The following is a 12,442-nucleotide window of genomic DNA, read 5'->3' as shown; positions in this document are numbered from 1 at the left end:
TGAAAGGCCGGCCCGGGGAAGGCCCGGCGCTAATTACGGCTAATCATGCCGCTCTCCTGACAAGCCCGTTTGTTTACGCGTCTGGGGGGCCGCATCCGGCAGCGCCCTCAGCGAGGAGCCTGCGAGAGGAAATAATAATTCGTCTGGGCTGGCAGCAGGGACGGGACGGGGTCTGGGCTGGCCGGGGAGGGGCTTCGGGGCCGCGACCTCGCCCCCTCGCTCCGCCTCCCTCCTCTGTCCCTCCCCCCTCCCCATCCCCCCGACTCCCTCCCTCCCTCCCCCCTCCGCCCACCTCACCCCTTCCTCCCCCTCCCCTCCCTCCGCCCCTCCCCTTCTCCATCCCTCCTCCCCCCTCTCTGCCCCTCCCCCATCTCTCCCCCTCCCTCCCCCCTCGGTCCCCCCGGGCTGCGGCTCGCGGAGGAGGCGGGGCGCCCCAGTCACGCCAGCGAGCGGCTGGCTGGGTGTCAGGAGTAGCAGCGCGGGGCAGGTGCAGGTGTCCGTGACCGTGACCGAGGCGGGTCCGGCAGCCCCTGGCGCACGAGCCCAGGCCGGGCGCCCCTCCTCCGCGGGCGGCGTGTCCAGCGCCGACCTCCGCGCTGCCGGGGCGCGCGCCCCGAGGACCCCCCCAGGACCCTCCTGCTGGGCGCCGACCTGGCCATGAGGAGCCGCCGGTGGAGACGGGGCACGCTTGCTGCCCCCGCAGCCCCGTGACAGCAGGGACCCCCTCGCGCGGGCAGGGGGTCTGACTCGACCTGCCAGCAAGAGGCGCCCGGCAGAGGTCCCCTCCGCTTCGGGGGGAGCAATCCGGAGGGTGCTCCCGCCACCCCGACCTCGCAGCCCCCGGCGGCCACCATGGTGCACAATGTGATTCTCGTGTTCTTCCGCAGACGGCTAAGCCAGAGACCCGCGGTGGAGGAGCTGGAGAGAAGGAACATCCTGAAACGTGAGTAGCCGTCCCCGGGGAGCCCCGCACGTGTGCGGGGTGTGCCTGGCTGTGGCCGGGCGCGCCCCAGTGAGCCGGGCAGCCCCGCACGCGAGCCCGCGAGGAAAGCTGCTGCTCCCAGAAAGTCCTCTCTAAAAATATGGGGGGCCGGGGGGGGGGGGGGGGGGGAGGGGGCGGTGCTCCCCTCCTGGTGCAGTGAGAGGTGTTCCTGTGCCCACTCTTCAGTCAGCCGGGTGGCCCCGAGGGCCAGGGGTCAATGGGCTTCTCCCCGCAGGGCTCCGAGCAGGTGTCCCTGGCCGTCTGGGTTCCGACAGTATCATAAATCCTGCCACACAGGATCATGAGTCTCCGTTGTCACACCCGGGGGGAGTAAGGCCGGGAGCTCAAGGGGACAGGGAGACGTGGATTCAGCCCCCTCACGCCCCGTGTCCTGCGAGGCGTGTGCGGCTAGGTGTGCTCTGGACCCTGGTGCCCGCGGTGGGGCGGCCTCCGCAGCAGAGAGCAGGGTCCCGCCCGAGGAAGTCCTCGCGGATGCGGGCGGTGCGGCCCTCTGGCGAGCGTTTCTCCGCCGGTCTCAGGCAAACTGGTCCATGGACGACAGTTTTCAGAACAGTTTCTGCAAAGCGTGTCTTCCGAGGGCCTGGGCGTTTCAAGTGCTCTCGGTTCTTTTCCTCTGTACGTGAGGAACGCGCTGTCGACATTCTCTGACTTTGTTTTTTTCTGCCCCGTGAACGTCTTTTTACAAAGCTGCGGAGCTGGCTGCCTGCCAGCGGGCAGAGGCGGGGCCCCTCGCCCTGGGTCCCTGGGTGCCGTCCTGATCCCCCCCCCCATGGCCTCAGTGGCGTCCTCAGCTCCCGCCTCCATGGGCTGCTGGGAACTTTTCACCCTGAGATGGAGACGTCTTCGTTGTGCTTCTGAAACTTAAGAACAATTCCGCCGCGGCGTGCCGACGGGCGTGCCTGAGGACTCACAGGAACGCTCTCCGCGGATGCCACGCCGTCGAGTGGGCGGATGGACAAGGCCGGGCTATGTCACCGCGTGTTAGAATTTTAGAGAGCAGAGTCGCTAGTGTATAAAGATTCGAAGTTGCAGGTGTCCTCAAAAAACTAGTCCAAGGCTTGAATGGGGAAAGTTCTAGAACCCGGACAGTGCCTCCCTCGGAGAGGTCTGTCCTCCGACGGCGGGCAGGGGCCTTTCTCCCGGGAACTGTGCCAGGCGGGTCCTCCCACCAGCGACGGCTTCCGATCGTGTTGGGCTTTGCAAATAAACGCGGAAGCCGTAAAAATAGACCCGCGCTTAGTGAGTCGAGATGGCAGGGGTAACTAGTGACCGCACACTGCCTCAGCGCACAGCAGGGACACGTGGGCTTCCTCCGCGTGGCCGTGGCAACCCCTCCGTCACCACGGAAGCAGCCGACGTGCTCCCTGCTCGGAAGCCTCCTGGGCGCCCCGAGTGGGAGAGCCTGCGAATTTCAGGGCTGGCGCGTGGTGGGCCCGCGCCTCCTTCAGTGGGGGCGAGAGCTGGGGGCCGTTCATAGACCAGAATAGACGCCGGGTCACAGGCCCTGGCGCCGGCTCCCAACGCTCCTGCGTCCCTGCCCATAACCAGCCCCGAGGAGCCCCGCACCTCGCGTGGGGAGCTCGTGGCTTGCTGCAGTCAGGGCTGAGGCCCCGGCCCGTGCAGCCTTGGGCATGAGAGCGAGCGTGAGACACTGTGGCCCGTTTTATGGGACGGCTCTGCACCAGGCACTGTCCTCAGCTCGCTGATGACCCCTTGCCTCATCCCTGTGGAGTCACGAGCTGTGCTCTGCTGCCCTTGTTTCTAGAGACAGGAACCAGGACTCGGCCAGGTCCCAGGCTTTTCGAGGTGAATCTTGGCGAGGGAACGGCCGAAGTTCACGCCCAGGTCGCCCGGCCCATCACGCATGTCCTGGCCAGTGCGTTAGGAGCAGTAACACGTCCCCGCTGACTCACGTGTGACTGGCCAAGCACCTGGCACCCTTTCCAGGACTCGTGGGACCACAGGCTCTGGCCAGAGCTCCTGGGCGTGAAACGGCACAGGGTTTCCTGGGTCCGGAATAAGAAGTCCGCAAACCCACGGCTAAGTGGAGGTCGAGGACAGGCCCGTGGCGGAGGCCCCGAGGAAGGGCTCGGTGCCCAGGAGAGCGCCCGGGGCCTGGCCCTGGCCGCGCTGTCAGGCCCGCTGACCTGCTGCGCTCCCGCGACCTCGCGATGACGCGGGTGCTGTTGCCGTTTGGAAAAACGTCGGCTTTTCAGTGTTTTTACGTGGAGGCCGCGCCCGCTCCCTGGCCCGTTTCTCAGAAATCCGAGAAGGTAGCTTTGTGTCATTTACACCCCTCGCATTGGCCTTACGGGGTACATTCACGTTTTTTTTTTTTAGTTGTGTGATCAGCTCTCTGATTGGAGCCACTGACTGGTTTCTTCTAGTGTATCACTTGGATTGCAAACCGAGAACACATAATAGGATTTTGTTTCCTTTTCTGAGACATCCAATTGCGAGCTGAATCTGCCTGTTTTTGTTTTTTTTTTTTAAAGAAAAAATTACTGAAAGAGCAATGGCGGATGTATTAAACACCCCGTACGCCCAGGCCCCAAACGCACGGATGCTGGAGTCGTTTTAAATCGAGGCAGATGATGTGAGATCACGTTACACACACAGACCGCGGGATTCCCCTCCCAGAGGCCTGGCAGCGCTTCCCGGCGTGCGGGCGGAGGGGGGGGGGCTCTTTCCCAGGGGTGCATGTCTGTTTAGGCCGAGGAGCTCGGGCTTTATTTAGCACCAGAGAGAGCCAGAAATAGGACGTCATTATCTCGCACCCCAGGGCCGGGCACGGATTTTACTCCACATTGCGGCTTTCTGTGCTATTTTTAGCTCCCGGGTGTAGGTGTGAGCCCAGCCCGAGTGCTCGTAGTCACAGCTCGGCAGGCAGAGCCCATCCGGGCGAGAGCCTCGGGCTCCGGGGAGAGGCGAGTCGCGCGAGGTCCTGCTTCTGCCGTAGGGAGCCGGCCGGCTCCCGGCGGTGCTGGCACCGGAAGCGCACCCTGAGATCCTCGGTTCCAGGCGAGCGTGTGTCGCCCACCATCTGAAGAGGGTGTTTTAATCGTATGCGTGGGTCGGTCAGACGTCCGCGGGCCATCAAGCAGGGGAGCGCGAGCGAGCAGGGACGGTCCCAGTCCTCGTTCACGCGCAGATCCGGGAACATGCGTGTGCGCGCGCGTAACTGATCCTACCGCGGCTGCTTGTTTGTCTGTGTCCCGCATCACACGCGCATAGCGAGATGAGGTATTTGGCGACAGGGAGAGTCGGCTCCCTGACTCTCCTGCAAGTGACTGCGCAGCAGCAAGAAGCGGGGTCATTTCGGGCCCGCAGCAGGGCCCGGGAGCCGGGATGGTGGCCGGGCGTCCCACACAGGGGTTCTGGGTACCCCGCGGCCACACTCTCCCGAGCGGCGACTGGCAAAGGGGGGGGGAGGTGTCACCCGCCAGGTGGCCTGGATCCTTCACAGTCAGCCCCAGGAAACATGGACGCGGCGAGGACGCTGCCCGCTCGGGCGAGGAGGGGCTCACCTGCTGTTCCTTTTCCCTCTGCTTTTCCCCTCACAGAAAGGAACGACCAGACCGAGCAGGAGGAGAGGAGAGAAATCAAGCAGAGACTCACGAGGAAGGTGCTGTGTGGTCCGAGCGCCTCGTTTCCTGACTCCTAAGGGGGCGGAGGCGGCAGAGAGAAAAGCCGGCCGTGTAGCAGGGGTCGGGGCGTGCAGGGGTCGCTCCGTGACCCTCTCGACAGCTTCCTGGGCGACGCCGAGTTCACGCCCCGAACACTCAAGAGCCGGGGCCACTCGCCACGACGGGGGCCGCTTGGCGCGGCAGGGGCATGCGGATGGCATTTTATTTCCGGGAGGCCGGGTGTTGACAGGGCGTTTTCTCTGTGAATTGGGGGTCTTCACGTGACATCCGAGAAAGCCACCTGGAAGCCAGTCTTATGGTCCCCGCCAGACTCTCTGGTCCCCTTCCTTTTGGGTAGGAAGCTCCTGATGGCAGAAAACCGTCCTCGCCTGAGGGTTTGTGTGGGGGGCTAAAGTTCGCTGTGGCCCCTCGGGGGGCGGCTGGAAGCTCCAGCCTGCTGACGCCCGACCGGATGCACCGGCTCAGGTTTCCCGGTCGCTGCGCGTCCCCTGAATAAGCCTCCGTGCGTAGTCAGCATTTTACGTTCATCGGTCACTCTTCAAAGAAGCTTCCTAGTGATGCTGGGGAAGGAGCAGCCGCTGCCCTGGGCTTTAGCCCAAGTTAATTTCTGGAACTTTCCTCGGGCCTGCGCGGCGTGTCCGGGGCGAGGGCCGTGACCCGAGCATGTCACCCAGGCACCTTCGCGTCAGAGACCAGTTGCCTTGGGGTCGTATTTCGCAGTTTCGGAGTTTCCTATTTACGGTTCGAAATGCACTGTTTATAGGGGACCGTAAGGAAGCTGGTTCGGCATGTGACAGCTAACGAGGCGACCTTGTATTTCAGCTGAATCAGAGACCCACGGTCGACGAGCTCAGAGACAGGAAGATTCTGATACGGTTCAGCGACTACGTGGAAGTGGCGAAGGCGCAGGACTACGACCGCCGCGCGGACAAGCCCTGGACGCGGCTGTCGGCCGCAGACAAGGTACGGCCGGGCCGGGGCCGCAGGCGAGGCGGACAGCAGGCCACGTCGCCACAGCGAGTTTGTCACGCTGGGCGCCGTCGGCTGTTGGGTCTGAGCCTAGGCCTCGACCGGGGCTTGGTTCCACAAAAAAATAATCCAGGGTCAGGGTCGTTTTCAACTGGGGGACAGTTCTGCCCCCGAGGGACGGTGGGCAGTGTCTGGGGGCAGTTTTGGTTGTCACAAGTCGGGGGCACTACCAGTGTAGGTGGGAGGAGGCCTGGGGGGCCGCCAGACACTTCGCAGTGCGCGGGGCGGCCCCCCGCAGGGGACGATCCAGCCCAGCGTGTCGGGAACGTGGACGTCGCGACATGCAGCCTGGAGACGAGTCACAGGCAGGGCAGAGGCCGGGGGACGCGGGTTTAAACCGAACGAGCTCCCGCGGGCACAGGGGGCGGAGGACGTGTGGGGAGCACAGGAAGGGCCCCCACGGCAGCTCTGCAGGCCGACCCCATGCCCGCCCCGCGAGGCATCTCCGGGAACCTCACAGGTGGTCCAGACGGGATGGCCGGGGCCAAGAGCATGGAGCAGCGGGCCCCGGAGGCCAAGGGCGAGCAGGGGCCCTGGGGTTCCCCGAGCCCCACTCCGCCCGTCAGCCCCCTGCTCCTTATCCCATTTAACCCTCGCGGTGATCCCTGTGGGGGAGGTTCTGACCCCGGTGGACAGCGGATGCCTGGGAAGGCCTCAGAGGGGGTCGTCCTCGCCCGTGGTCAGACACGGTGTGGCGGGACTCGGACCGGTGTCTGCAGCCCGTCCGTCAGGCCCTGCGGCCCCTTCTGATTCTCAGGACTCGTAGTCTTCGGGAAGAGGCCCAGACACGTCCAGCCAGTGAGTTTGCTGGCGCTGCCGACTAGCTCGCCCTGTCCGTGCGGAGCGTGGGTCTGAGGGGCTCCACGGGCATGCACGTGGGCATCGCGTCGGCCGGAGAGACGGGGACGCGTGACCCTGGTCGCCCGTGGGTGGGGGTGACGAGGACCACGGTCGTAAAGGGGGAGGAGCGAGTGTCTCCGGCAGCAGGCCACGCAGCTCCCGAAACCCTCCGCTCTGAGCCGGTCCCCGTCCCAGAGGTGGCGTCCGGCGTTTTCGTCCTCGCTGAGCACACGTCCCTGACCTGGCCACACACAGCGTGGTGGCTGCGAAGCCACCTGAGGGTCTCGATGCCGGACAAAGAGGCGTTTCTCCTTTTTTCATTGTTTTTGTTTTTTGCTTGTTTTTGTTTTTGGAAATACGTCGCAACTGTAGCAGAGGGCAGCAGGTGTCCGGAACGGGCGCCAGCCTTCCCGTGGCACTGACCTCCCGAGGCCCCTGCCGACGCCCCATGAGACAATGCGCTTTCTCCTTTCAGGCAGCGATTCGCAAAGAACTGAACGAGTACAAAAGTAACGAGATGGAGGTGCACGCGTCCAGCAAGCATCTGACAAGGTCAGGTTTCTGCACGTGTGGAGTTTAGGGGACTCGTAACGCGGCGTTTGTTAGAGAGAGAGGTATGGACGACGCGCGTGTCCAGGTGAACACACGCAGCGTTCCCGTGGAGGACCGAGCCGAGTGAGCGGGAAATGCTGCCCGACTGACTCCCACGGCGTCTCGGGGGGCTCGGTGACAGGCGGCCGTGCCGGACGGCATCGCACAGGCTGTGAGCTTTTTGAAGTAGTTAGTGTACGTTGAAGAAAGTTAGTCTCAAAGCAATGAAAGTAACCGAGGCGTTTGCCTGTATACTGAACGCCCACTACAATTCACCCCTCCCCCAGGGCGGAGGACTCCGGGGTCCCCCCCGGGGGGCGTGCCGGGTGCTCGCTCCCCACGCCCTGTCGACGTTTCCTGTCTTGTTCATAGTCACACCTTTCACACTCGTGAGAGCGCTCGAGGAGCGTTCGTTCCCCCCGCAAACATCCGAGGACCTACTACGTGCCGGGCGCCGTCCGCGGTGCCGAGGGAGCATCCGCGGAGTGAGGCGAAGGCGGGCCCCGCTGTCGGGGCGTGCGGCCCGGCGGCAGTGTGTCGGCCGGTCCTTCTAGAACCAGGACTTTCCTCCTCAAGGCGGGTCTGCCCTCCGCCCACATGGGGGTCCCAGTGACGCTGACAGTGGCCGGGCGGGCTGGGCTCTCTGCGTGCCCCCCCCCCCCCGGCCCGTGGCCGTGGCCAGTAATACCCATCTGAAGTTCCCGTGCGCCTTCCCCCGCGGGGACGGCCTGGGCGCGACACACGCCTACGGTACCGGCCGCTTTGTCTAAAGACGCTCAAGCCCGAATTCAAAGAGGAAGGAGGTCCCGCCTTCGAGCGAAAGGTCGGGTTCCTCTCCCTTTCCGTTCCTCGCGATGTGGCCACAGCCGCTGCTGGTTAAAAGATTTACTCTGAGCTCGAGGTAGCTGCGGGCCAGGGACCAGGGAGGCGACGTCCGTCCTACGGCGGGGCGAGGGCGAACTCGTGAGCGTGAGCGGGGAAGAGGCGGCGGGAAGCGCGGGAGGAAGTGGCGCCAGCTCGCTGGGCTCCGCGCGTAACACCCGCCCCCCCCCCCCGGCCCAACGCCCCCCCACCCCCGCCCCGCGACGGGCGTCCCTTCGGGAAGGAGTGGGTCATCTAATGTTCGATTGCTCAGGACCACTCCAAAACGTTGGGGAAATACACGTCCGGTAAACGTTCAGAGACGTCTTTAACGTTCACTCTGTGCTAAAGGCGGAATCGCTGCGCAGTCTGCGTGTGCCAGGGTCAAAATATTTACCGCGCTGTCCCCTTATACGGTCAGGGGATGTTCACTGAAGCTATGAATTTTCTCTAAGTCTCGATAGCTCTCTTAGGCGACAGAATTTTAAGAGCGAGCCCCAAACTTGGGCACCGGCAAGCAATTGTACGATTTTTATACCACCCCATTTTAGCACGTACTGTCAAATTTTTACAAGTCAGAACAATATTTTTAGTCATGTGCGGTTGTCTTAAGTGTGTTAAATGTTACCACACATTACCAACTCGACAAAAACAAACGAAACGGTGACGTTGCTGTAATTTCCAGCAGTTCGTTTTATCGGTCCATTACGTCTGCTGGTTAAGCGAGGCCCCGGCCTTCCTGGGTGCTTCAAGGGCTCAGCTAGCGGCTTCCAAACAAGGTTTTCGGTGTCTTTAGGCATTCGGGTTATCCTTCCTTCTCGGGCACCTTGGGAACTCCCCGAGGCTCTGCACTCCAGCTAAGTGGGTTCTACGTGGCGGACCTCTGAGAGGCTTTCAGAAGCAACAGCTTTATTTGTAAAAGGTTTGGTCATTTTAATTTAGAAATGTATAACCTTAAATTATTTATCTCTCTTAAAAATAATTTCTAGATTCCACAGGCCATAGAGATTTTCTTCTGAGAAGAATTTGCGTTTAATTTTTGATACCAACACTGAACATTCACCAGGGAACTTTCCTGAAGTTTTCAGCTCGAGACTCCCCGCTGCGTGTGTGTGAGGAGAGGGTCACGTACACAGGCGGACCCCTGGCCACACTTAGCCGTCAGAGGGGAGACCAGAGGACACGCCTCACTCTTGGGTGTCTGAGGAGTGAACTGTTGGGGTCAGTTAAGACCCAAGGAACTCAACCGGAAGAAAACTGTCGTTTGCCTTTCACGCTTGTTGTATGGTTCTGCAGTGTGACGGAGGCGCTCACCACGCCGAGGCCCCCGACTGGAGGGTCGTGGGACGCAGTGTCAGTCAGTGTTACGTTGAAAAGACACTTTTATTCCGATCATGATTACTTTGAGGACTCTTTAAGTTCATGCTCTACAAAATGATTTACTGTATTATACGTTCCTTTTTTTTATATAATGTCTAACAAAAATACAGCTGCAACATTTTGATTCCTGTTAATTTTGTTCTTTAATTAAATGACTACTTATTGCAGGAAATTAACCTGGGCTTTATATTTTCTTGGGGATGGGATAAGAGATTTGTTAGAAGAGGGTTCTAGGAAACAAGTCAAATTTCATTACTTTTGAGCATCAGAATCCAAACGTGAGAGAATTCAAATTTTTTGTGTGTTTTGTAAATTTTGTTAGTGTGTATGGTTTGTGCCTTGAAAAATCAAACAATCTTTTTCAGGTTAATTTAGATTTATGTATCATTGAGTAATGAACCCAGAAATAAGTACTAGCTTGTTGAAAATTCTACCAAGGTGAAAATTATACATTCTTTAAAAGTATTTTTAGGTTCCCATTTACAAACATTATTAGCAACCATTATAAGAGACAAAGGTTTTAGATGGCGTGAAGATCAGAGGAAATTTACTTGGCACAAAGGTTAAAAAGTCACCTTGGCACAAAGGAGGAAAATAAGTGAAATAAAAATACCTGGTCCCCGAAAGGTCTTTTTATGTGGACTTTGAATAACGGCCTCCCACAGCGACCCCGCGCCACCCCCACACCCCCACAGCGTGGTGGGGACGCCGCGGCTCAGAGCTGGCCTTCCGGAGCTGTGCGGCGGCCTCAGACCCCAGACCGGCCTGTTCAGTGAGGTGTCTCCTCTCTCCGTGGGAAGATGCCCCCGTCGGTCGACACCGCCGCGGTTTCTAAAGGGGACGAAGGAGGTGAGGCCGCGCCGCGCCCCGGGTGTCCCCCGTAAACGTCAGCGCTGGGAGGGGCGCGGCCTCGCGGGGCCTGGAGCCACTAACTGGGCGTCCTCTGCGGCTTCCTCCCCCGCGTGTGCCCTCCCGGCCTTCCCCGTGTCCCTTTCTCAAGACCCCAGTGGGTCAGGTGCCCACGGCAACGGTTCAGCCTTATAGGGGCTTCGATGCCTCATGGCTGCTGGAATTAGAGGCTTTAATAAGAAATCCCTGTGATGGGGGGAAGCCCCAGCTCGCTCTCTCGCTGTGTAACCTACTGTGAATCATGTGACTTCTCTGAGCTTCAGTTTCTTCATCTGTGAAATGACATGTCCAAACCCTATCTAACTGGAAGGCAGTTTTTTAATTTTATAAACATCTGTGCACGTATATATAGTATATATTTAATATGTATCTATATGTGTAGGCTCTTTTATTTATAACCCATTATTTGTGGTCAACCTCTAAAAAACTTTTTTTTCTATTTTAAGCTACGTGTTAGCAGCTCTCTATTTCATGTTACTCGGTTTAAAATATTAATCGGAGCCCACATTATGTAACACTAAGATTTCCATCTCCCTCGCAGAGAGAGATCCACGTACTGACGAAGGAGGAGGAGAAGGGCGCTCTGCGCTGGCCCCCGTCCTGGCCCCCAACGCAAAGACCGGTACCGCCTCGACAGGAACCGAACCGTGCTTGTGCTTGGAGGGGACCCGGCAGAACGTCTGCGTTAAGGTCTTTTGTCCAGTGAAGTCCCATGATTAATGGACAAGTGAAATTAAGATCAAGTCCAGGATAAAGACCCAAAGGAGGGTTTGGCTTGGTCCAGACTCGAGGGATCTGAGATACCACAGCACCAGAGGCTGCTGTCACGGTCATCGAGTTCTTAGCAGTAGGATCCAGCTCCTCCCACCGCACTCGTCAGTCATAAATGATCACTCTAAATTGTTTGCATATTTCGTGTGCTTATCAAGTATCACCGAGGCTGAGGGAGAAACTCAAACCGTTAGGTGATTGCGCTCAGCACACAACCCTGAGCTACGCCAGCGCACAATGGGCATCTCAATCTCTCGTCCTAGTTGGAGAAACAAAATTCACAAACAATTCATAAGTCACACGTACCTGTGAGATTCATGCATAGTATGCAAATTTACTTGTATAAATCTGAAGAAGAAGTTTTGCATTAAGAGTCTGAAGACTTAGGAAAAACAATTCCTGCCGCTGCATCCGGCGACAACCCGGCGCAGTGTCTGAATTACAAGCATCCTTCAGGGCCAGTAGTGGTCCTTAGTGAGGTGTTTGGGCATTGACTTGACAACTCATTCATTCTTATTTTCACAAAATAAAGTTAACTATTAAAAGAATGATGAATATTAAGCCATTAAAGAAATCCTGTTTTTAAGGAATTTAAAAATTTAAGAAAACTTAATGGGTAATTTTATGAAACCAGTCTTTTCTAGAGGCATTCATTAAGTTGTAAGCCAATCTGACAGAGGAAAGAGTAGATCATATGACTTTATAAAAAGTACATTTAAAAAAGTTAAAGGTACTTTGAAACGTGTGAGCAATTTTTGGACAATTAAAATGGGTTAAAAAAACCCCTAATATCAAGAGGTCCACCTTGTGGAAATACATAGTAATTACAAGTCTAAATTTATTCCATCGTATGTGGAGGTGAACAAGTTTTTAGCTAGGCCGCCACAGTTCTTCAACAGCAAATTCGAGTCCAGAAAGAGAACATTCCAGTCGTTCTGCTCAACTCGTCGGCCCCATGTGCTTCGCTACCCCTGCCCCCTTCACCCAGGTCTTTCCTAAGGATTTTTTTTTTTTCAGTTTTCCATGCGAGATGCTTCTGGAGGTGCTCAAGCAACTGACCGCACCGTCAACCTGAACTACGGAAATATTTTAAACAGTAAATATAAGTTGTTTTACTGCAAATTTATTGATAATGATGATATTAGGAATATACCACCAGTTCATATTTAGACAATGTCTTGCTAGAACGACAGTGGAAAAGGTCTCATAGCTTCATGAAACAGAATATTTTATATTTAGAGTAATAAAAAATAACTTTTAAGTCTTTAACATCAACTATAAATATCTTTAATGTAAACAGGGAAATTCTTAAAAATCGCATTTTCTTGACAAGCGACAGTAGAGGAATATGGATATGGCACACATGCTAATAAGCTTTGCAGTTGAAAACGTGCTCTTCGGTGCCACCTGA

At 57.7% G+C, this 12,442-nt stretch overlaps 1 protein-coding gene across 1 annotated transcript in view; it reads left to right on the top strand.

Moving 5' to 3' along the window:
• The window catches only part of PHACTR3 (phosphatase and actin regulator 3), a 112,822-nt gene that overhangs the window by 85,531 nt on the left and 14,849 nt on the right, over window positions 1–12,442 (top strand). Inside the window, exons 9-14 of the mRNA XM_036229221.1 lie at window positions 888–943; window positions 4,567–4,628; window positions 5,473–5,613; window positions 6,995–7,071; window positions 8,961–10,200; window positions 10,802–12,127. Of these exons, the coding sequence (XP_036085114.1) occupies window positions 888–943; window positions 4,567–4,628; window positions 5,473–5,613; window positions 6,995–7,071; window positions 8,961–8,976 (352 nt within the window). The 3' untranslated portion in view covers window positions 8,977–10,200; window positions 10,802–12,127. The remainder of the gene's footprint in view (window positions 1–887; window positions 944–4,566; window positions 4,629–5,472; window positions 5,614–6,994; window positions 7,072–8,960; window positions 10,201–10,801; window positions 12,128–12,442) is intronic.

This window comes from Rousettus aegyptiacus, unplaced genomic scaffold, assembly GCF_014176215.1.
Source record: "Rousettus aegyptiacus isolate mRouAeg1 unplaced genomic scaffold, mRouAeg1.p scaffold_m13_p_12, whole genome shotgun sequence".
Classification (NCBI taxonomy): domain Eukaryota; kingdom Metazoa; phylum Chordata; class Mammalia; order Chiroptera; family Pteropodidae; genus Rousettus; species Rousettus aegyptiacus.
This window is presented reverse-complemented; position numbering and strand designations above follow the sequence as displayed.